General features: G+C 31.3%; 1 protein-coding gene across 7 annotated transcripts in view; it reads left to right on the forward strand.

Annotated features, from left to right (window-relative positions):
- The first annotated feature begins 8,103 nt into the window (after positions 1-8,103).
- The window catches only part of LOC134720828 (high affinity cGMP-specific 3',5'-cyclic phosphodiesterase 9A-like), a 49,364-nt gene continuing 30,697 nt past the window's right edge, over positions 8,104-26,770 (forward strand). For 2 of the 7 annotated variants that reach the window (XM_063583365.1, XM_063583370.1), the window contains exons 1-2: positions 8,116-8,519; positions 25,081-25,151. In XM_063583365.1, the coding sequence (XP_063439435.1) occupies positions 8,451-8,519; positions 25,081-25,151 (140 nt within the window). In that variant the 5' untranslated portion in view covers positions 8,116-8,450. Of the gene's footprint in view, positions 8,520-15,113; positions 15,133-25,080; positions 25,152-26,770 lie in introns of those variants that run through there. The other 5 variants (XM_063583366.1, XM_063583369.1, XM_063583367.1 and 2 more) reach the window with 5 other exon arrangements.

The following is a 26,770-nucleotide window of genomic DNA, read 5'->3' on the forward strand; positions in this document are numbered from 1 at the left end:
ACGTTGGCTATTATATATTGTCTTTATTTTGTCATAAAACTCTACCGTATATGTATGTCTTTGGCTATCATTTTTTAGAGTTTTTGTTTTCCTGATGACGATCGATTAATCCAGAAAATCGCTAAGACTCGCTATATATTTGTATTTACAAAATTCTATATAGACGCTTCTCCGTATGATTGTGAGATCGTTACTTCCAAATAACTGAAACTATGAATAACAATTTAAATGAACCGCAGACAACATTTGTAACAAATATACTCATTGAAAACAATATTAACTAAAAAAATATGTTATTCATAGACATATTTTGTGCAATTACTTGACCAGCAGTTACTAACTCTTACCAAAATAAGGCACTATTTATTGTTCGCAATGTATGAAAATATTCAAGGAAACATATCTTCCACTATCCAACATAGCTATATTTTCCATTGGATGCCAAATTTTACGGCCAACTTTCCCCGTCTACCTACCTTGCAGAAACGACCCTTTTCATTAGTTGTTAATTTGGTCTCCTCCTAAATATGACTAAAATATTTGCCACTGAACGTTAGGAGCCAGCAATCACATGTAATTAACTTGTAAACTGTATAGTGTATTTAACGAAGGGAACAATCCCGATTTTTCCTTCTACAAAGCAGGAATATATTTAAAAATGCATGTCGTTGGATTTAGATTTCCTCGTGCTATATAAATGATGACTTCTACTGTCTTTGATTTTTAGTTTAGATGGGATTTCTCAAATACTTTATACTAAACAATGCATTGACGTCGCGTACGGTGTTAGTGATAGTACGGGTTTTGCTTCCCAGTTTCAGTCGGAAAGCTGAGGGTTAAAGAAACAATGGACGTCATGTGATTACCATATATGGGCATATTTTTACCGAAAAAAAGTTAAGCCCGTTTTTTCGAATTTGTAGTACTTTGCATGTCATTGAATTAAAACTAATTTCCTTTATAGTGAACATTCTTGAGTATATAAGAAATATATTACTCAACTCATTTATGGATTACACTCATTTATTTCTCTTAAATGTGTTCTGAAAGTCAAGGTGTTGACGACAAAAATTGGTCACAGAAAATTAAAATCGTAATTTTCTTTCTTAACTTCTCGGGAAGTTATGCTGAATTTAAATTATGTTACGTAACACTACTTGGACTATAATATATCATTTTTTTGCCAGTTGATATGCTAAGATACGCAAACTGGTCAGTTAGATGTGTCGATATATCTGACGAATCGGGGCCGACGTTAATTCACGAGTTACGTCCCTTTGTTTGACACTATCACGAACAAACTATTGTTATATCAAGCACCATATGCTGTTATTTACATGTGGATATTATTAAGATAATCTTATTAAATATATGTTGATACTGTAAAAAAATAGAGAAACACTTTTTATCACTTTTCAGAACTCAGTCCTAGTGAACTAGGCCCTATGTGTCCCTATGTGCCATAATAATCGAATATTAATTTAATATTCCAAGGGTTAATTTAATTTTCATGTTTTGGTAAGTATTTTTACTGCTGTAACAAAATTATTTCTACACAGAAATAAATTTCTACTCAATTAATACAAGGAGTAGTCAAAATATTCATGAATAATGGATCTGACAAGACAGGATTAAGATGATATAAAACAGGAGTTCCTTTTCATTAGGCTACTGATACCTGGTCCTACCTTTTTCATTTAAATTTAAAATAGATCATATTAAATGGAAGTATCCTGAATTTAAAATCTTCATTATTTTAGATCAAAGGAAAATTAGTTTGCAATCCTTGTATGAACAAACTAAATATAACAATGAATGTTGTCTCATTGATTTCATGCAAGTTATAGTTCTATAATGAATGGACTCAAATTATAAAAATAACACACTAAACCAATAAATAAATGATACTAATCATGAACTTGAAAATAAATTAGACAAAATTGACTCAGTAATATTTTTGTTTTTTGAAAAAAATAATAACATTAAAAAAAACTATGCATTTTTATATTTATATAAAATATAAAAACGAAGATGTGGTATGATTTCCAATGAGACAACTATCCACAAAAGACCAAAGTATTTCAGAGCAGTTTCTGGGGCTTAGTCAACAATTATGTTTTAGATCATAAGTCAAAATTAAGTCACACTTCATGTCACTGTCAGTATAATAATGCTTTGAATAAGATTGATTAAAATGATACTCTGAATGTGATTGTTTAATAGCTTATGAAAGGTTATTTACCAAAATTTTAGAAGATTCTTAATTTTCTTTCTTTTGTTTTGAGACCTAATAATACCAATGCAAATATAAGGTAAAAGTCCGAGTCAGCCTTTTCCCGCCATATTTTAAATCTCAAATATCTCGAAAAGGAGGTCCATGACATATCAATATTTTAAGCTTATTTTTATCCTTAATTGATGCTCTACCAGCTAATAGTATCAATTTTAACTTCTTAATTTATTAATTTTCACCTAACCTCACCTAAGTACATCCTTAAAGAGAATAATTAATCCAGTCAAATATACACAGCTGATCTCGCCATTACTTTTTTCAAACAAACATGTGCGTACATTGACTGTGTTCAGATGCAAGGTGACATCGATGTGTAAGACCGAAAAACTACAATGTCAAAAAATGTCTTTCTTTTGGAATTTTTTTTCAAACGGGGTTTCCCAAGGGGTGTCAGATAGAACGATGTACTTGATGCTTTTTTTAAATTTTGAGATACGTATTAATAATTGTTTGTACATGTAGTCTTTGTCAATCTGTGAAAAATAGAACAAATTAATAAACCTTGTCGCTATTTAGTCCATTCCTGGAAAAACAGTCATTTATACAACTTCCTGTTTTAATAGGTCACGCGGGCCGAAAATGGAGGTCATCAGCAGTGAGCTGAGGGAGGAAAAACTTTAGAAAGTGATGATCAAGAAACTTTGATAAAGTATGATCCACTTTTTTTCGTAATTAAAATTGAAGTAAAAAAACATTATGTTTGAAGTATTTACGGTAGTTTAAACAGGTCTCATTAAAAAGTATCATGTACGGTGAATAGTTTAAACAGGGACCCAGATAGCTTCAACTGGATGAAAAAGTTGTGTAATTTTAGAACTTATCCGGTATGGAATAAATAGCGATTAGGTGTATTTTAAACGACGATCAACAGCACCACGGGATCGTTAAAAAACGGTCAATAATGAATTTGACATGTTTGAGAAATTGTTTTCCTTTTGATAACAAAATCCATGCTTAACAAATCGAAATAAATCTATTTCAGACCCTAATGGAAAGTAGAAAACTGAAAAAAAAACACTTCCAAATTGGCGCAATAAAAAAAATCCGCGAAATTAACGCAATTTCAGAATGGCGGGTTTTAATATCAGTCCCATTGTTGTCTTAAGAAAGTAGCAAATTATTGCATTTGTTAGATGTTTCGGAATTAATAACTATTATATATATATAAATGTATGTATCAAAATGAGCGTAATTAAAAGTAGAAATTGAATATGCCTTAAAGTCAATACTTTTATTTATTTTGTTACTCGAATGATCCCTATTAACACTGATTTTGAGCGTGTAGACAAGTAACACCGCGACATACGGCACGGGACGTTTGCGCTTTTTCATAGGACATTTGCGCTTTTTTTTTGTGGACACTTGCGCTTCAAAACATAGGACATTTGCGCTTTTTAAAAATGGACTTTTGCGCTTTTTACATAGGTCATTTGCGCTTTTTTATATTTATGACATCCCAATCTTTTATCCGGGTTTAGCCTGGCAGAGTTAAAGTCATTCTTTATGGTTAAAAGTTTTAAAAATCACTTCACAGCACATTCATGTCATAGCACATTGTTGATATATGTTTAAAAATTTATGTACAGATAAAAGGAGACATTCTTAAGAAATTAAATTAAGTACTGTCATCACAATAACATGTCAGTTTTAGCTTGATATTTGAAGCCCAATAAGTGAACAAATTTTGCTCTTGTTATCTGTCCTGATTGGTACTTAGCCCATGCACATCTCAAATAAATGATCGAGTTTCTAATTCCCAATTCTTGATTGGGAAGCCTGTTCATCAATGTACCAAATCTTTATATAATTTACTGACTGTTGTTCAATAATGCTCTTCAACAATATAAAAATGGCAGGATGAGTCATGTAAAACTGTGTATTGTAGTGAGCATGGGAGGATTCTGGACCATTTGCTGTACGCTTACTGTATGATGGCTGTTCAGCCTTTGATATTCTTCTCATTAAGATTACAGGTAGTCGACTATAGGTAAAAAGCGCAAATGTCTGGTCAGTTTAATACAGGTGAATCAAAATTAAAAGCGCAAATGTCCATAGTATTTGAAGCGCAAATGTCCTATCATTTTACAGGTAAAAAAGCGCAAATGTCCTGTGCCCGCGACATATGACCAGCGTTGCTTTGAAGTTATCCTTGTCATTTTTTTAACTTATTAAAAAAAAGTTGTACTCCTAGCGAGAGTAGTCTTTGTTGTTAATGATGTATGTTTTATATATGACGTCATCGTTAACTGGACGCGTCTGACCAGGACGAAAAGTTCACTTTGTTTTGTGGTCAAGCCGAAAAATGAAAATAAATATGGATAATAGGGGTGAAGTTAAAAGTGATTTTTAAAGGATATTCAAATAGATTATTCCGAAAATGATATCTATTTTTATTCCGTATATAATAAGGAAAAAAAATAAAAAGTTTTGTTACAACATCTCAAAAGATCGTGGCAGAATTAATGATTTTTTTAAATGTATTTCTGTCACAAAACTCAAATCTTTAACGCATATTTTTTTGAGCTTTTCAAAATTCGAACGAATGCTGCAGATCCAAACCACAATTTACATATCCACCCTTCCTGTGTCAAAATTATACAATAAATATACAACTTTCTATGTCTTCAATTAGTAAGTATTGTTTAAATTATGTCCTAAATTGTTCATTTGATTAAATCCGTTAAAATGTCAAACTCGCCGTTTTCTGACGTTTTGACGTAGTTTGTTAAGTGTCTTATGAAAAGAGATACGCAGTCTTTTCTACGATATTAAATAAAAAATTGTGTCGAAGTTTTAAGAGAAAGTATTGAAAAAAGAATAAACGCGATCTGTTTGTTTTTGTCTCGTCAAAATGTCACAAAAAGCCGTTTTTTACATTTTTGTTACAATATTGATTAGTCATATTATACAGTTTTGGAGGGGGGAATTTTAAATTCTAACGTCGAAAATTATAAAAGCCTTTACGTGCCATGCTAATTAAATTTTTCCAATTTGATAAAACGAATTATGAATTTGATAGAACAAATTATGAATTTGAAATAACAAATTATGAATTTGATATAACAAATTATGAATTTGATAAAACAAATTATGAATTTGATATAACAAATTATGAATTTGATATAACAAATTATCAATTTGATATAACAAATTATCAATTTGATATAACAAATTATCAATTTGATATAACAGATTATCAATTTGGTATAACAAATTACTAGTATCAATTTGATATAATCGATTATCAATATTTTATAACAAATTATCAATTAGAAATAATAAATTGTCAATTTGATACTAAGTATAACAAATGTGAATTTCTCTACCAATAGTATGATTTAAGTATAATAATGAGAAACATTGCGTAACCCAAATTGGCGCATTTTTTAGGGGTATTGATCCTTTGTTAATCTGACGTCCAGCGACAAATATGTCATCGAATGCTTATTCAAAACGTTCTTAATAGGTTTAATATTTCTGAAACTCTCTCCCTCCCTTTTTATCTATTATTTGAGGCAGTTTGGGGAACTAGTTTGAATGTTCTCTCTTCAGTACATGGGACCTGGTGTCTTAGAACGAACGATTATAATAGAAAAAGGATCAATTTATATTGCACATATTCAAATCAGAAAGAATGGATAGTGTGTTTCTAGGGACATAGGAACATGCAAGGATAAAAAATGCTGGCATGCTTCTTTATCAATTTCGATGGGCACATACAAGGATTAATGAAACTGCTTCTTTGTCAATTTCGATGGGCACATACAAGGATTAATGAAACTGCTTCTTTATCAATTTCGATGGGCACATACACTGATTAATGAAACTGCTTCTTTATCAATTTCGATGGGCACATACAAGGATTAATGAAACTGCTTCTTTGTCAATTTCGATGGGCACATACAAGGATTAATGAAACTGCTTCTTTATCAATTTCGATGGGCACATACAAGGATTAATGAAACTGCTTCTTTGTCAATTTCGATGGGCACATACAAGGATTAATGAAACTGCTTCTCCATCAATTTCGATGGGCAGATACAAGGATTAATGAAACTGCTTCTTTATCAATTTCGATGGGCACATACAAGGATGAATGAAATTATCAATTTCGATGGGCACATACAAGGATGAATGAAACTGCTTCTTTATCAATTTCGATGGGCACATACAAGGATTAATGAAACTGCTTCTTTATCAATTTCGATGGGCACATACAAGGATTAATGAAACTGCTTCTTTATCAATTTAATGGGCACATACATTGTACAAGGATTAATGAAACTGCTTCTTTATCAATTTCGATGGGCACATACAAGGATTAATGAAACTGCTTCTTTATCAATTTCGATGGGCACATACAGGGATTAATGAAACTGCTTCTTTATCAATTTCGATGGGCACAAATTTTTTTTAAAACAACAGCACGCAAATTGTAAGGTAACCCAGGTGTTTCGTATAAATAATGGAGCAGTTATTTTATGGCTTTGAAACAAGACAAAAGCAGAACTGAAGGTAACTTTAATAGTGCTATGGATCAGAAAACAGTTCATAAAATATAATACCCTTCTGTTGAAATATATGATAAAGCGTATAATACATGGCAAAATCCGTATCACATGCCGTATCACCCTCGACCAATATCATCCCTCGGGCCTAAAGGCCCTTCGGCTGATATTGATGTCTCGGGATGATACGACATATGATACGGATTTTGCCATGTATTATTCTCTATATATACAATGCATGAAAAATAACGTCAAAATAACGTTGTCAAAATAACGTTACCAAAACTAACACCAACACCGTACGCGACGTCTTTATAAGTTTATACATTTTAAATACGTCGTTATAATGATCATCCTAATCATAAATGTAACTGCTAGTAATGATCCCTTGTTTATTCATGTTAATTTATACACCATTGTCATTTTGCTTAGTTTCTTTTGTTATCTATTCTGATATCGGACTCGAAAGTCTATCAAACTGAGTTTTGCTGTGCGTATTGCTACATGTGCTCCTTTATATATATCATTAACTAGCGGTACAGTATACGGGAAGGTTGAGATCTCACAAAAAAATGTATAACCACACTACAAGTTTTCGCCAGTCCCAAGTTAAGAGCCTCCGGACGTTGTTAGTCTTTATTATATATATGTTTTTTTAAATTTTGGTTCATTTATATGCTTTGTAGTTTTGTATGACTAGATATAGGAAGATGCCAATGAGAAAACTCTCCATCCAAATAACAATTTATATTTTGTGTCAATTAATAGTATGACGTCTATTTTCACACATTTTTATTTAGGAGTCAGCTGAGGCCCACCACCGATGCAAGATTATCTCACTGCGCTGAAGACCCATTTGTGGCCTTTAGCTATTATATCGTTTTTGGTCGGGTTGTTGTCTCTTTCATATATTCGCCATTTCCATTCTCAATTTTAAGAAATATGTGTAACTGGATGTTAAGAAAATAACAATCAAGCAATCATTATTATATTTTCCGGTCTATATTTTTAGAAATTGAACCTTCAATTTATAGTTGAAAGATTGCTCTTGCTATTTTATATTTTAAGAATGACAAGAAAAACTAGATTTAGTAAATATGTTTACCTATTATCTAGGAGCCTGGAGATCTATGCGAGTTTGACTTCCTATTTACATTTTTTGTACTCCCCAATCAGCAAATTTAGATTTCTCTAACACGACAGAATGTCACATCTTAAGTGATAAAACGGAAATTTGTAACTAGTCATTATTATTGAATTGGCTTGATTTTATATACCAATACGTGACAAGTGAAATGCCTGTTGAATGATAATACCAAATATAAATTTCTGATCACTCTAATTATCGAGGATAATATTGATCTTATATATCCAGCGACAGCCGTACAAATTGTGACAGTATTCATACAAGTGATCGGTCACTTCACAGCTTTTTCAGATCTACCTATATATAATTATACGTTTCTATGACAATCATACGCACCTTGTGTTTCCAAGGCGATAACATCAACAACATTAGCCAATTGATTCCTGTGTTAAACGCGAGTAAAACGTAAATTCAAATATTGACATGGAAATCAGTATATTGAAAATATCGACATGCTAGACTTTTGAAAACATTGTATTTAGTTATTTTTGAAATAATAGACATGGGAAACGGATCGTCAATAGAGAGTACCAAAACAGTTTTTCTGGACATAAATGGAAAGTCAGAAAAGGTAAGAAATAAGTATTGTGTGAATCAACAAGTAAAATGGATACATATTTCAATGTTTATTATTATCTGTATTGTGTATTTTTTATTTGTCATTTTAAATGTGAACAATATCAATGTGTTTCTGTCCATGGAAATGGAGAATGTTATGCAAGATAGGAGTCTGTGTATTTTATATTTTCGTGGGGGCTGATTATTTTGAAAAGCTGAAAACTATATAAAAAAAAGAATGGTCAAATACTAAGATAAAATAGTTTGTTATAAGTGGCAGAATGAATTCAACGATTGACCATTCAGATTGACCGGCTTTACGATGAATATCTTATGTAAGAAAATATATTTATATTTTTTTTATATACATTGTTTATAAATGTATGAAAAATGAGATGTACAGTTGAATCTGTGAGTTTCGAAATAAAATGTCCCCCTTCCTGTTATAATTGGTGAAGTATTGTTCCTCATTTCATTCAGAAAAAAACATAGCATTTTCCACTACATTTTTAAGTTGTGTATTTTCACCATTGGGTCGCTGTCACATTGGCGCATATCCTACTTCTGTTGTTCGTATTGTTTGATCTACCAGTTTTATTATAATGACCAAACTTTGTGGAAAAAGGCGTCTTAAATCGAATAGTTTTTAACACTTCGGTGTGATGCGATATAAACAACTCAGAGAAAAATATATTTTCCAACAGTTACAGTTAAGACGTTAATTAATATCTAATACATATTATTAATACTAATTAGTGCTTCTGTCATTATAAGAGTTATGGCCGTTTTGTATTAATCAAGTATAGTACGAATTATTTACTGAATTTTAATTGGGCCTGTGTATTGACTGAGAGCTCAAGGAGATAACTCTGTAAAATCAGCTAAACTTTTTAATTACGTTGTGTAACGAGGGAATATTAAGCTTCTCAATGATCAAAATAAGTGTATTTCAAACTGCTATATAACCAGTGTAATTTTTCTGACAAAATTAAACGAGCCAATTTAATTTCAGTGAAGGTGTTGGGTACCACCTTAATTTAATGTTGTCTAGGTACAATATTAAGTTCATATTCGAAAAAATAGCCTCGTTAAATGTCAGATACATGAAACTTGACAAAATTAATTTACATAATATAAAAATCACAAAGTTCATGGCGAATTGGTGAATTATTCCAATATTTTTTTCTTGACGCGCGAAAACAAAATCATCATTCAACAACCTTAATGAAAGTTTGTATAATTTTAAGAAAAAAACATATTATTTATATATTGAAAGTACAGGGATAAAGATAGAAACATTTATCAGTTAATTATAAAAAAATCAAGTATGAAAGTTTATTTAATAATCTTGTAACTTTGATGAAGCCAAATTGTTTATCTTTATTGTTATTAAAAGACGAACAAGGAAATATACTCTGACATTTAGATTGTTGACGGACATAGCTGTCATTCGAGTGTGACCTTTACGTTATTAGAATGTCGACTGGTATCACGGAGAGACAAGAATAGTTACGAAACAACGCAAAAAACGGAGTCCTTATTATATAAACAATTGAAATAGGGAGATGTGGAAGAAATGCTAAAAAAAACAAATTTCACTTCTAGTTCAAAGGTCCAGTAAAATGTCATATTTCCCTTAAATCTGTTAAATGTAACTTATATAAAAAGAAGATGTGGTATGATTGCCAATGAAACAACTATCCACAAAAGACCAAAATGACACAGACATTAACAACCATGTATAGGTCACCGTACGGCCTTCAACAAGGAGCAAAGCCCATTCTGTAGCGTGGCAAGGTTTTCTTGTATTGTTAATCATTTAGTACATGTTCATTAAACGGATTCAGTGTAGACACACCAGTTTGATGATTTACATGTATATGGGGGAAAATGTGAAAATGTTGTAAATGGAAATGCGTACTTATTGATGATTTAGTCTTAGATGAATAGTATTTTTTATTAGTTGTTATTGGTTTTGAACTAGCTGTCAGTAACTGTTAAATGTCTTTTTGTTTTAAGGATGCATAAGTACCCGGTCACTTCCACTGTATGTTGTGTTATATAAATTTCTATATGTATCTCATCTGATGGGTTAAGCCTTTTTAAACTGATGTTTTTAGTTCGTTTTTATGTTGTAATGTTACGCAACTGTCCAAGATTATGGGAGGGTTTGGTTCAAATTTTAATCAGAAGAGAAAACTAGCGGCTGATTTTATGCAATACAAGATAAGAAAAACAAATATGACAGACATAAACCACTGAAATAAAGGTTCCTGACATGTCCATATGACGAACCAGATTCTAAGATAACCTCAACATTCCTGTAGATAGATATAGGGAGATGTGGTATGAGTTCCAATTTAACAACTCTCCATGCATTAAAGTCACAATTTATAAAAGTAAACCATTATAAGTTTAGGTACGGTCTTCAACGCGGAGTCTTGGCTCACACCGAACAGTAAGCTATAAAGGGACCCAAAAAGTACTAGTTCAAAACAATTCAAACGGGAAACCCAACGGTCTAATCAGATTATCTATATAAAAAAAGAAAAACGAAAAACACTAATGAACAACATCAACAAACAATAACTATTGAATTTCAGAGCCTACCTATATTTACCCGAATAATTCTGTCCCTCCCCGTAATCTAGCTTTCATACTTGTGAGGTAAATGAAGTAATCGTAGATCAGCGATATACTATTTTATAACCAAAAAATTTGCTGATTATCAAATGAAGGTTCAAGTTCGGATAACGTTTAGCAATATTTAATAAATGGTACAACAACCACATATATATGCAAAGTTACAATATTGGCTTCCATGATTTCGGTTTATGTCCTTTTCTGAATTTAAATCATTGTAAGAAGTGTTTAAAACATAATTATAAAGAAATAGATATAGGAAGATGTAGTGTGAGTGCCAATGAGACAACCCTCTATCCAAATAATCAATTTAAAAAAAGTAAACCATTATAGGTCAATGTACGGCCTTGGCTCACACCGAACAACAAGCTATAAAGGGCCCCACAATTACTAGTGTAAAACCATTCAAACGGGAAAACTAACGGTCTAATCTATATAAAAAAACGAGAAACGAGAAACACGTATAAATTACATAAACAAACGACAACTACTGTACATCAGATACATGTATTTTAGGATTGAGTAATTATAATTTATTGTTACATTTAGTACTTACAAATGTATCTGTATTTGACACCTAGATAAAAAATTCATTCGGGATTTGTTAAATCATATATATATTTATATAAAAAAAGAAATAATCACATGTGAAAATTTGAGTTAGATATGACAATTGAATATTCAAATAATAAAAGTCCGAAGGATAATAGTTAAACTGACTAAACCGATTTTCGTTCAGTCACATTTTAAATACAAATACTCCTTATGAAAATCTTAAAACGAGGCTTAATTACATATTGCGTGCTTATTGAAAGATTTATTTTTTCTATGGCCTTTGACTTTTATGGATTTGGCTTTTTTTCTCAATCTGTAATTTTTATAATCCTTTGTCAATCTATGATCACAGATATTGACTTAGAAAAGTCGTGTTCTAGCTTTTTTAATCTAGTTTATAAACGCAAGAACATTCAGGACAGAAATATACACAAATAAACGTTACAATAGGACATTTCGAAATGCTTATAGTTATCAAAGGTACAAGGCTAATATTTTTGTAAACATTGACAATATGTACATTTTGTTTTGTATATCTAATACAAATGTACGTCATTTTAGAAATGTTCTGAAATAGTAATCTCAATGTTTCATTTACATCAATTTGTGTTCTCTTATATAAATATCTAAGTGAACAAGAAATAAACATTTGCCTTAAACTATATTAATAACATACTTTCTAATTGAATGTGGGTCCTCGGAGGTCGATTTGTCAATGTAGTTTATCTTAAATACCACTTGCTAGTCAACAATGAGCCTGTTACATGTAGTTCGAATTGTCAGTTTCCTGTCTAAGATCAGTGGCAATTTGGTAACCAAAACATAGACGAGAGAGCTGAAAATAGTGCTTAACACCATCAATCTAGCTCATTGAATTTTAATGATTTCTGGACATTTTTGCTGTTTCCATGGTAACGGTGTCCATTTCGAAAATTCCAACAGCATTTTCAACTTTGACTAATATGCTATGTTATATATTCATGAAATTTATTTCAGTTTGATCTTATATTCCTTAAGAAAATGCTGCTTTGATGTTTTTTTCCCAATATTACCACAAAGGAAATCGTTTATATTTAGATAAATAGTTCCTAGAAAAAAATTATAAAAGAAAACAATTAAATGAAGACGCACACATTTTTATGACAATGGTTATTATTCAGTTATATGTATTATTAATACAAATGACGTGACAGATAGCAGTAATTTAAAACATTAAATTTTCCTCAATTCATGGGGTTATGGACGATTATTATTTGCTAGTACGACATAATGTTGATTTAAAACAAATATGTCATTGTTTCTTATTTTCCGATGCTTTTCCATGATCAATTAGTAAATTGTGATGACAGATATGTTGCGAAAAGGAGGCAGAAAAAGGAGGTAACGAAATGAAAGCTCAAAATCTTCATGAAAAACTTATGCAATACCATAGTTGAATTAGAAAAAAGGCCGAAAATACGCGTAATAGTGTACAAAATACTGCACGGAAAACTATACATCAACAACACAAACTTCACAAAATTCGGTCGAATCTGTGGTCCTGCGGTAGGGTAAACAGATCCTGCTCCACTAGTGATATTCGTCGTTGTCTACTGCGAACTGTATGATGGGTAAAAATTGCATTTGATGATGTCATCATCAACGACTAGAGGAATGTATGGAGACTGAAAAGATTTCAGATCGTGTAAAATGAATTCCTTATATGCTTGTTTTTCCCGTTTGAGTTATAGACCTAGTTAAATCGGGTGTTTCTTTAATTTATGTAGTTTGTCTCCTATGATACTCAAGGCTGTTTAATTTAATGATATTTTATAGTCAACACCTGAATATGTTTATATTATTGTTTATGTAGTGAAGTTTGACTGTGCTTTGAGCTATGCATTGTTTTATGCGTTGCCAGTTGTTTTAATCTTTGGATATCAATATTCAAATTATTGGTCGTCTCGTGTGATAGTGTACCTATTTGTATTCACACTGCATGAATAGGTATGGACTTAATGTTCATGCTTAATACTTGTTGTACTGGTGTGTCATTGTCGTTAGGATAATCGTGTAATATAAGTGTCTATTAGGGACTTTCTCGAGTGCTATACGAATGTCATTGACGTATACAAACATCTGCGCTTACCCTATATGAATAGTTCGTTCGTACTCGCAATTCAAATTACATTGCAGTGATAAGAAAAATATAGTATAACAAAGCCAAGCGTTCATACAACTTGTTTCATAACCTCACTTCCGTTACGGATCCAATAGAATGTTTTATATATCTATAAGGGCCTCTGGCATTTCACCCTTGCTTTTTGATTGAGGTCGTATTTTGTAATCTTAATGTATCTATTTTTAGTACAAGGACCACCTGCATATCACCCTTGGTTTATGACTGAGGTCGTGTTTTAAAATCTTAATGTTTTATATATCATATCTATATGGAACGGGGACCCAATTATTTGCCCCATTGGAACGCATTAAAAATCATAGTAAATACATAGGGTCCTGTTCAATAAATAATTTTGATAACCACCTTGGGACTTCTGGTTCATATTAGACATTCATTTGGAAGTGTCTAAGTACAATCTCAGTGCCTCATGACTGGCATTCTGTTGCAAAATTTTGTTTTTATTGACAACAGGGTCAGTCTGTCTACTTCCGGGGAGGAATAAAGGCTAGAATTTAGGCAATTTACTCTATGTACTGACACCAGATTACATTTAAATCAATCAATTTTTTTTACAGAAATTCAAACAAGAAAGTCTACCCTTTCAAATAAATCTACATACAGTTACATAATAAGTGAAATAATAACACTACACAATTTATAACAAAAGTTATATATTTTTTTAAGAACTACATTCGTGGGTACCGGACTGGTTGCCCTAACTGGGATCCTATTCCATATATCTATCATAATGGCCACCCGCATTTCAACCTTGGTTTAATATGATTGAGATCGTGTTTTTTTCCGAATATCATCGGATTTTAACTCTTCCAGGCTACCTGTTCGCCGGTTTATTTGGTTGGTTTAGTATTACTAAACATTTAGTTTTCCATGCAGTGTCTGTTGATGCTGTTTACCTTTTTTGTCGTTTTGATATTTAACATATTTTAACATGAAGTTTTCTGTTTTTTTATTGGTCTTATCAATTTCCTTTGTCACCCCTTTTTATACATCTTTAGTGTTGCTCTCTTATCGATCCTAGCGAAGGTAGACTTGAATACAGGTGTTTCGAATGCAGCTAATTCTGTATATTTTACTTGGCTTGATTAATTTTTACACTTATGTTACATACATTGACGACAGGTGATACAGCAGGGAATAAATATACTGGGAAGATTTATTACATTCCTAACGACAAATCGACAGGTGGCCATGGCGCTATCATTTTAGACGCTGTTAATGTTTTGGACGTCATTCCTCAAGGTATCAGGTTATGTAACTTAGTTTGTTCAATGGAAGTTCAACTATGTGTCAACTGTTTTACTTTTTCATAATATAAATAAATAAGAAGAGTCAGTGACAGGCAGACTACTCTATGTGAATGCATTTCTTTAGAATACAATGAAAAATGTAGCCGTACATGGGCAGTTGTGATTTATGTTCAGATAGATCTATATTTATGTTTTTTAAATTATCATTAAAACGTTGATACACAAATTCTGACTGTTTTAATGTATATTTTTCACATCAGGAAGTAACATTTTTTGTTCTGAATACTACTACTGATAAGCCTTCATTATAAGCATGATTTCTGTTCATGAAATTAACATCACCATTGAGTCAATTTCATTAATGGTGTACTTTTCTGGTCCAGTAGTGAGCACATGCGATAACATAATCATTGATGCGGTTACTTTCCAGAAAGTTATAATTTTTGAAATATTCAATCATTTGAGACACTTAAGGTTTTCTCGAAACTCTGTTTTTGTGATTCAACTTCATTATCAATTTGAACTTCCGACTTTTTCTTTGAGCGACACTGGCGAGTCTAGTGTACTTAATCATAAACCGGTATCTTTGATGATATTTTTTTTGTACATTTACAACTATGGCTTTTATACCTTTTTAGAGGTGGTATCAAAAGCAAGATTTAATCTAACAAATACAAAATATGCATACTTACCAACTGTTTTAGTAAAACGATAAAGAGGACGTCATTTGATTCGAAACATCCTTGGTACTTCATCCATATTGATTTATTTTTCTCGGTTAATACATTTTACACAAAAATAACCCTTGACAATAAATGATTAGCTTTCTTTGTGATGATGTCGTTAACCAGAGCAATGTTTTCTATGATAAACGATATCTACACATTATACGGATTATAAGCTCGATCAAAGCGGTACCCTTCTTTTATCAGAAAAAAATGCATTTGAACTTTGGTTCAAATCTTAAAAGGGCATTACAAAAGAAATTGGAATTATATTTTGTTCATGCATTACAGTGATAACATAATGTCATTTTATACGTTATCATTATTCTATTTCAATACATTTTATATCTTTTATTGCTATTCTTGTTTCACAGATAAACACAATATATGGTTTAGTTATTTTATAATTGTCTGCTTAATGCTGTGTACAACGTAGTAGTATGTTCACTTATATTTATATTGAACATAAAAAGGTAATCTTACACGAATTTGACGCTACTTTAACATTGATCTGGTCGTTTCAGAACAAATTAACGGGCCAAATATAGATAACAACTGTTTATTCCAACATTAAAATGTTAAAACAGACAAATTGGCATTTTGCTAATCTTTCTGCTGAATACAATGACTTTTTTTTAGCTATTAAATCAGGTTCAATACACTATTTTCTACAGTACATACGAGATGCATGTACCAAGTGGGAAATATCACATTTGTTATCCATTCTTTTGATGTGATTGAGCTTTTGATTCTGCTATTTGAATTTTCATCAGATTTCAGTATTTTTGTGATTTTACTTTATATTTTGTATAAATGTTTTAGAATAATAAAATTTTCCTAAAGCAGTTAAGCGATTTTTGTAAAAAAAAAAAATAAAAAAAAAAAAAAAAAATCTGTTGTTGTTCATACATCTCTGTTTGTTTTTTGTCTGTGGATTTTTTTAACGAAGAAAACTGATGTGATAAAGGACTTTCCTTTTTTTTAATTTTCCTCGAAGTTCATAGTTTTTGTGATTTAACGTTTTTCTAGCAATAGTTTCTTCAGTATGAATATCACTGTTAAATCTGTTAATGGACGTTTAACTTGATTGATTGATTATTGCTTATCATAGCGTCAGTGCAAAAAAAAACATTAAGCAAAAACCTGCCATCACAACAGTATGGTTAATTGTTTCATTCAAGATGAATGTTGAGTTAGTCAAAATAGAACTTTCATGGTTAAATCAATGGTTTTATTTTACGATAAGGGTAAATCCGGTATCTTATCTTAAACTTATTCGTTTGAAAAAAAGCAGAATAAATCGGTCAGATTCTTTAATTTTTACCCAAACCCCCCAAAATGCAGTCAATTTGTACCAGTTTTTATCCAAATGAGGAAATTTACATTATTTAGACTGTTTTTACAAAAAACAGAATGTTTTTATTTAGATTCAACTTGTTTACAACTCACCGATTTAAGATGGGATGACTTATATAATCTAATCTTATTAAGGAGGGTTTTTTTTGTCTTCTAAAAGCACATATTTGTAATTGTTCAGTTTAATTTTTTTGACAAATAATCTATATGAAATCTAATTATAATGTGATATGGGCCATATTTTGTAAAATTATTGAAACAAAATTGAGAAAAGAAATGAGGAACGTGTAATACAGACATCAACCCGAGAAAAGGGAAGCAATTAGTCCATGCCCCTCAATGGGTCTTTAACATGTTGTTGTGCACACCGAGTCAAATAATGTGTTCTATTTCGACCAAGATGGACGTCAAACTTAACTCCGAAATATCAATGAACTAAAAACAACTAAAAAAAACATGCAAGACTAACAAAAGCTACGGGCCAATGACTTAGAACAGGTGCAAACATGACGCGGGGTTGTTAAACATGTTTTGTGAGATATCAACCTCCACGCAAAGTGTGTATGATTCAGACTAAAAGCAAATACAAGTCCTATGATATCTTACAATAATGGTTTTGACTGACCATTCTTATAGAGACCGGTGTCGTCTAAAACTAAGCAACCGAGAAATAGTATATTCTTGAGTTGTTGAAAGGGTACCTGTCTTTTTCTGTAAATAAAGATGTTGTCTTCTAGAATGTATTCTTTTTGCTGTCTATATAAAAACAGAAAAAAACATTGCATTTTACATATATGTATTAAGAAGACGACTTGACTATCAGTTGAAATAAATATACATTACAAAACAGCTCAATCATAGCTCAAGGTTTCGTGGTAACCTTTTGCTTAACTTTCCCCCTTCATGGAAAAAATACGGAAATCCTATATGTAATCAACTTAAGTTGACATTTTTATATGATCAAATGTCAGAAGGCTACCGGCGTTAATAACTCAATTAGAAAATAGTTTTAAGCTTCAAAAATCAATTAGTTTGATACTCCATTGATGTCATTCTCAGATGAAAATATCTTCAGGTAATCTTACAACGTAATAGATCTTCTTCAAGTTCTCTTTTTAATAGGACCAGGTGCAAAGAAGTATTAAGATAGCGTTGATGATACTTAAAAGAAGTATTCAAATAGCGTTGATGATACTTAAAAGACACCGTCAAACAATATCAAGACGTAACCTTTGTGTCATCGATACGTTGAACAGAGATTAATAAAAAGCAATCTGAGATAAAATATCAGATAAAGTTGTTCTTTCTTGTCAATATGCGTAATGTTTTATAGGTTTTATTAGTAATTGATATTAGATATTTTGTTCAAAATAAAAGCGACAAATCTCTTATCGTTAATATTAAATATTAGAAGCCTTTAATGTTCCCACAGAGAATGGTTCACCGTATCTTGTTCATGTTCCACTATAGAAAATGGGGTTCTCGTAACTTGTTCATTTGCCATCATAGAGAACGGGATCTCGGATCTTGTTAATTTTCCATCACAGATAACAAAATTATCGTATCTTGTTCATTTTTCATCAGAGAAAATAAAATATCGTTTTTTGTTCATTTTCCATCAAAGAGAATGGGTTCTCGTACCTTGATAATTTTCTATCACGGGGAACAGGATCTTATATATTGTTCATTATCCCTCACATTGAAAATTATTTCGTATCTTGACTTTTTTCCTGTAAAAAGGAATATGTTCGAATCTAGTTTATTTTCCGGAACAATTGCCAATGTAAATTTCATATTCTCTATCTCTATTTTATGTGCACTGTTATGGTTTCTATGTTTTCTGTTGAAATTTGAATTTATTGTAAGGTAATATGGTGTAGGGTGTGTGCACATTTTTTGTATGAAACGCTTGACTTTTAATTTTTATTTACTGTCATATATATGTTTATATTTAAGACAAATGAGCTAAACACACATTGTGTCACTGTCTGGATAAGGGTTATGAGAGCTCCACACTGCTCATTTACTTCACGATAGCAAAGTATATAGCCGATACTTTCAGATGTTAGATAAGGATGTTACACTGTACATAAACCATCTGTTGGTTTTTGGTTGCAAAGTGGTGGACAAGATTTATAAAAGAAATGTAGTTGTTACTTGAATGTGGTAGTTAAACATGCATGATTTAAGTTTGTCTGCTCACCAATTTGTTAGCGTAGACGATCAAGGAAAAATCTAGGACGGAGTCAAGCAAGAGAAACAATTATTTTCTTATGTTTGATTTACAATGCATTGCACACTGTCGAACAGTTGAGTCTAGCCGTGTCATTTTTGTGAATGCATATTTCATAAATGAAAGTACATTTCTTTTTTCCCCCTTCTGATATAAACTTGTTAGTTAAAAATCTGTTATAACTAGAAATGCTACAAGTAAGTCCCATTGCTGCCTAGATGATTTAGTACTTAAACTGTTGACATTTAAATAGACATTGCGTGCGAGACGCTAAGCGTTTTATAGAATTCTGGGTTGGATAGTTTTAATTTCACTTAATACTAGAAACGCTAAGGTTGTAAGCATACACAATCTGTTGAATGTAAGTTAGATTTGTCTTTGTTTCGACTAATTTAATTTCCTGCCGAAATCGATTGGACAATTTATCACTAACTGAATTCAATTAGATAAAGTTAAGTAATCAGCTTTTACTGTCAACTGATTGATGAATTACTTTAAATCACTTTATGTAGTCCATACTGTTTTTACATTGTTTTTACACAACTTCGAAGGTATTATTAATGATAGAAACGAAACTTCCACAGTGTTGTCGTAAATACAAAGTTTTTATAATGTAAAACATATAATACAATGTATATCTCATACTCATTAACATAAGTCTGAAGCGATCAATGGTTTGAAAATTGAAATACTCAACAATATATTCTTAAGTCATTTTCAGTCTTTATTCAAATTTTCAGAAGTCCCCATTGCGGTAAATCTACCTTGTAGTTAATTTCTGCTTTGTACTGATCTGATGAGTTTAGCATTTACATAGTTTTTTTAGTTTTTTATATGTTGTATTGTTACATCACTTTCCGAGGTTTAGGGGCGGGTGTGTGTGGCGCTTACTTTTTCTTTAACTCTGCCACATAATATATGTTTCGATCCTTAGTCAGGAGACTATAATTCAGTGGTAGTCGTTTGTTTCTGTATGTCATACGACATATTTGTATATTATTCATTGTTTATAACATAATCAGGCAAATTTTCTCGTTTGAATTGTTTTACCTTTGTCATTTTGAAGTTTTTTATAGCTGACTATGAGGTTATGGTTTGACTTATTGCTGAATCTGGACTCATGAATTACTGTCATTTGGTCAATGGTGGATAGTTGGTTTTTTTGGCAATATGACTACATTTTCTTTTTCTATCAATTTAGAACTGTTGAGACAATATTCAGACGTTTGAGCCTTTTTTTATTACTATGACCGCATTGGATTGTCTGAGAAAATACTGAAAAGTAGTGAATTGAACTGCAAGCAAATTTTTTAACAGTGCTGAATTAACCATAGTGGATAAGTATGAAATAAACTGAAAAACATAAAAAAACAAAAACAAAAAAAAACTTAATTATTTTTCGTTCAGACTTTTCAGGTGATCTTTTAAAAGATCAAAATGACCTAATATTCATTTACTTGTGTATAAATAAGCCAACAATGACTATATTGCATGCACCTGGACAATGTCAAGTTTGGTCTACATTTGCACCAGGGCTACTTTGTATCAAATTGAATATTCTTCATACGTATTAATTTATGATAGTTAATTCATTGGTGACATTGTCATTCTTTTGAATTTAAACATGACTGTAAACTCGGAATATCAACATTTCCGATCTCTTATTTAAAGGCCGGGAAAAAATCAAAGATAACAGACTGATAATGGCTACGTCAGACGTGCGTTTAGTCTACAAAAAAAACCTCAGTGAAAAAAAGTATGTTTATGTTTAAATAAAACTAAAATTATTTGACTTGATGTCTACAACTATTTTAAAAATTAGAACCTAGAGTGTCAAATGCAAATTGTAAAACAAAAAGTATGTTTTTATACGATAAAACCGCTTTTTTAGTATAGCAGTGTGGATTCCAGGAATTATCCAAAACGACAATAAGATCCGTGCTGAGAGTGCATATTTTCAGTAGTGCAATGAATACGAAGCGACGGCTTTTTTTGAATGGAAACGTTAAATCTAATGACCTGTTACAGAGAACGCCACGTTTTATGCACTAAACATACGTGTAAATGCTGTTTGAGAGATTTTTAAATGGACTTTTGCATGAAAACAATCTACTGTTAACCATGCCCCCTTTCAAGTGACGATATACATCCTCCCTTCTCGCTTTTAATAAAATGTTTATTTTTTGGTTATTTTACATAACCAAAAGCTATACAATTTACCTGATCCTGTCCTATTTTCTAGCATAAACACAGTCATTAAATGGCAATTGTTAGGACGGTTGTTGTTGTTATTTCAATAGAGAATTCAAGCGATAATTGATTATGACAAATTAACATGATGTGACATTTCCGTTCATTGTTTCGTACCTAGCCAAACAGGTTTTTGGTAAATAAACTTATTGAATATCAAAACCTTATATATCAGAAATTTAACATCTAGTGTAATGTAGAGAGGCAGGAACTGTTTACCCTCCCATACATCTGCCTTTTTTAAATTGAATATTTTAAATTTTCGTCGACTAATGTTGTTTTGTGTTGCCATCTTGCTATAGTCTCTCCTTTACAAATAAAATACAGTCTAAATAACTGGCGTTTTGTAAATTATGGTTTGATAATTTTACATGGGCAAACAGAGACCGCGAATGATTTTGAGGTTACTTGGTTGACAATGTACAACAATTATTAACAAAATGTTGTGACCCAATTTTTTTTATCCATTACATATCTTTTGAATTATGTTTCCTATTTCACCAAACGTGTCCATCACCAAAAATAACACTAGTCTATAACAAGTCCATAAAATTCGTAGCTGAATTTGATTAATTTCCTGACATTTAAAAAAAACCTTGATTAGAAGAGAGTACATCTGCTACTACTTTTAGATGAACCAAATCCATTATACGTATTTGCTAAAGCTAATTAAAAAAATGCCCAAAGCAACAAGTACTTATATTGACATTTTCTCTTTTGTCGCTTTTAGTTAATTGAATATGAACCATCATTAACGCCAAGACGAAACAGGATATTACTTTTGAAAAAGGTTGAGGTCAAATGGTAGCAAAAGAAGCAAAAGAATTATACTTTATAAATAGGTTTATTTTATTTCTCAATTATTTTTTTTTATATTGAAATAACTTTTACAAAGTCTGGTTGAGACCAGTCTTGTTGTACCATGCTAATTGTGTTTAATAGTTAATGGTGTGACTATTTGTGAATGTTTCAAGGTTTTGTTATCATGACGATAGTCTTATCGGTCTTGTATGGACTCCAGTTTGCTTTATTGATCGTCACTCCCTTTTCGGATAAATTATAGTCTATATGACTGGTGTTTTTGAAATTTCAACAATATCGGAAGAAATAATTGTAAACGGTATTGCAACAGTACACCACCAATATGTAGAAACTAAACTGATGTCACAATTATTAAGTCAGGTGAATAAATGTTCCAGGGGAAGGACTTAAAACTATGATAACTTGTGTATGCATTACGAAAAAATAGCAATTACTTTTACTAATTAATCCTAATTTATTATCCTCATTGACTGCTACAGATCGGTTCATAAACATTGCCAATGAACGATGATGTTAACCTTTATAGGGCTTTAATAATGAGCAAAAGCCATATCGTAATGTAATTTTCAAAAGGCCCTGACTTTACACAATTTCAAACAATTCAAGAGAACAAAATAATTGACATGATTCATACTTTGACAACATTGAACGAAAACGAGACAGACATTAACACACAACAGCCATTTAATTACAAACCCCTGCCTTGTGTTAGACACATACTTAATGTTGCAGGGTTAAACATGTAAATCGTAAGTGACACCCAATGTGACAATATTACATATGTTCAATAGTTAGTCTAGAAGCTTAATTCCTTTATTTGGCATTTTAAACATTTTTGATTCGAGCGTCTTTAGTATATGAAACGCGGTCTGGCGTAATTGTGAAATATTAGTCCTGGTATCTATGATGAGTTTATTTATAATACTCATGTTAAACTTTGACACAGAAAGATGAATTGTCCATTAATAAACTATACCTGATAGATTGTTCAATCTCATTTTGTACAAAACGAATGGGTTAACCAATCTTATTTTACAGAAAACGTCCGTCAACGCTGGAGAATTAATGTTTCTTTGAAACGAATTGAATTTCATTATCTTTTGATCTCTCAAAAGAAATTACAAACGCAATTGATTGTCTGTGTTTGACATCAAATGCTACTTAAACGTAATGCCATACTATCATTAATTGTAAGCGACTAAATAAGAACTGTAATGAGCGAAAGAAAGAATTAATTTGAAAGATTAGGTAACGAACCAGTAATGAAAAGAATTCTATATTCTTTGCCAGTATCAATGTGAAATTAATTGGTATATATTTTACAAAGTGTCTGAGACGGATGTAGAAGTAGATTTTAAATATAATAACACGATATGAAATGTCAGAAGCCAGTAGTTTTATGTAGCAAATGAATTCGTAATGGAATCTACCTAAATGGTGTTCAATCATGGTGTTAAGAAATGACTGTATATTGTTCAACGATTGAATATGTTTTGCCGTGTGATATTCTGAATAATATCTTCATCTCATAGGAATAAGCGCTTGCTTAATGGAACTTTATCAAAATCAAGCTACTAGTTTCTAATGTGTTCGCTATTCCAATATCATTTATAGTATTAAGAAACGATTTATTTAACTACCTCTGGCACATATGACCTGAGATCATGTTGACTACTCATGAGTGATTATATACTGATATAGCTATTAAAAGTATAAACCACATTAGCTTTTCCTTGTACACCTTGTTTCCTTTTCAGTAAGCTTATAAATGAATTTTGTCTTCACTTTTGAACATGCTTTTAAAAAGGATCAATGTCACCGAGATGAATTCGAATGGTACACCATATCAAATTACCTTTAGAGGTCAACATGATATCTAACAATAAACATGTTAGTGTACACTATGTTATCCTCTGAATCACCAAGAATAAAGAAAATGGTGGGTTTTTCTTTCCATTAACATTGCACTTTGGTCACTTTGAACAAACACTGTGACTTTGTCTTCAGTACGGGTCTATCAAGTTCAACTCCAGCAGATCCTGGGTCTGTATCGATGTTGTTCTCTGCTTTTGACTGATTTGTTAACTATGCAACAGATCAAGTCAAACAAAAGTTAATATTAAACATTTTATTCGGATGCATTCCGTTGATTCATGAACAAACTCATCACAAATACCAGGATAGAAATTTTGTATTAGCGTCAAATGCGCGTTTCGTCTATAAATTAATTCATCAGTGACGCTCATAGAATATAAATGCAAAATTATCGATAAAGAGGTAGGTACGCCACATTTTAAAATGTCAGTCCCGATATAAGCACTGATCTTACATCATGTCTCGAGTTTGGACTCAGATATAGATCTTGAGGTAGACTGATAGAAAGAATGACCCGCTATTATAATCTAAACTAAATACTCTTCCAAAGTTTTGTTATTTTATTAATTTTCAGTGCAATAAAATTGGTAATGTTGATGTTATCCTTTATCTTCACAAGTATGATTCGTAACCAATGCACAACAAATGAATACATTTCATCATTACATACTTTTTTTCTCTTTCAGATCATTTTCAGTAGACATTGTAGTTCTAGAGATATACATGACCTTATTGCACAGGTTGCGGGGGTCGGCAAGTAAGTAGATATACATGACCACAAGTAACTGTAATAATATTTTTATCATTATATATGGTCTGCTATATTAATTTGTTATGTTGTCAAAATATTGAGTTGAAGGTCAAGTGATGGCATACAAAATTAGTTTATTTCACAATAAAAAAAAAATCAGGAAATCACAATAATCTGATCTTCTTCAGAATTCTCGAAATAAATTTTCAAAGAAAATACTTCTCAAAAAATCAATAAGAAAAATTATATAAAATATTTCATGATTGACGTCTTAACGAACAGAAAATTTGTGTAAACAAATGCTTCAATACAGAATAACACGTGATTAGCTACGCATTTGTTTGTATAATTCGAACTATCTAAAAAACATAACAATTTATGAATTGTCTTGTTATCAAATAAACAGATGTACTTGGATTTGAGCGTCACTGATGAATAAAGGCAACAGTAGTATACCGCTGTTCAAAACTCATAAATCAATGGACAAAAATCAAAATCGGGGTAACAAACTAAATTTAACCTATAATGGTTTAATTTTTAAATTGTTATTTGGATGGATAGTTGTCTCATTGGCATTCACACCACATCTTCCTATATCTATAAAACCGAGGGAAACGCATTAAATATAAGAGGAGAACAACGACACAACACTGAAATGTAACACACACAGAAACGAACGAAGCATCAGACAAAATCCCACGAGAATAACAAACTTAACATCAAAACCAAATACATGAATTTGGGATAGACAAGTACCGTGACACGTCTTATCGCAATGTGAATTTACACTAAAAAATAAGAGAAAACAAACGACGCAACGTTACAATGTAACACACACAGAAACGAACAATAATATAACAATGGCCATCTTCCTGACTTGGTACAGGACATTTTTAAAGGAAAAAATGGTGGTTTGAACCTGGTTTTGTGTCATGCCAAACCTCGCATTTTAATGGCAATTCTAAATATAACATTAAAATGACAACATAATATTACAGGACTGCAATACAAATAAGTAGGAGAACATATTAGACAAAGAAACACATGATTAATAGATAACAAAAAGCATCAGGTTTTAAATTCAATACGCCAAAAACGCGCCTCGTCCACAGAAGACTCACCAGTATCGCCCAGATATAAAGGATCGAAGTGAAAAAAGTACAAAGTTGTACAGCACTGAAGATCAAAAGTTGAAAAAGGTTGTGTCAAATACGGCTAGGTTTTTATGCTTGGGATAAGAACATCCTTATTATTTAGAACAATTAATGCTATTGCAAACAGTAAATTTTATCAAATGAATATAAAAGAGATATATATAATGAAACTAAAGTATTAACTAATTACAGAAAACTAAACCCGAATACATAAGGCTAAGACCAACACAGAATAGACACAATCGACTCAGTCCAGGCCTCAACGCAATAAATCATAAAAATTACGTCACATTTGAATTTATGAAATTTTTGAAAGAGCACAAAAATGACTTCACATTGTTAGTTTTGAAACTGTTATTCAAAAGTAAGATAGAATTAGGATAGAAGTCTGTTGTAGACGAAACGCGCGTCTGGCGTATATACAAAATTTAGTCCTGATATCTTTGATGAGTTTATTGAACTATAAATCAG

This window comes from Mytilus trossulus, chromosome 6 (genome assembly GCF_036588685.1).
Source record: "Mytilus trossulus isolate FHL-02 chromosome 6, PNRI_Mtr1.1.1.hap1, whole genome shotgun sequence".
NCBI classification, from domain to species: Eukaryota; Metazoa; Mollusca; class Bivalvia; order Mytilida; family Mytilidae; genus Mytilus; species Mytilus trossulus.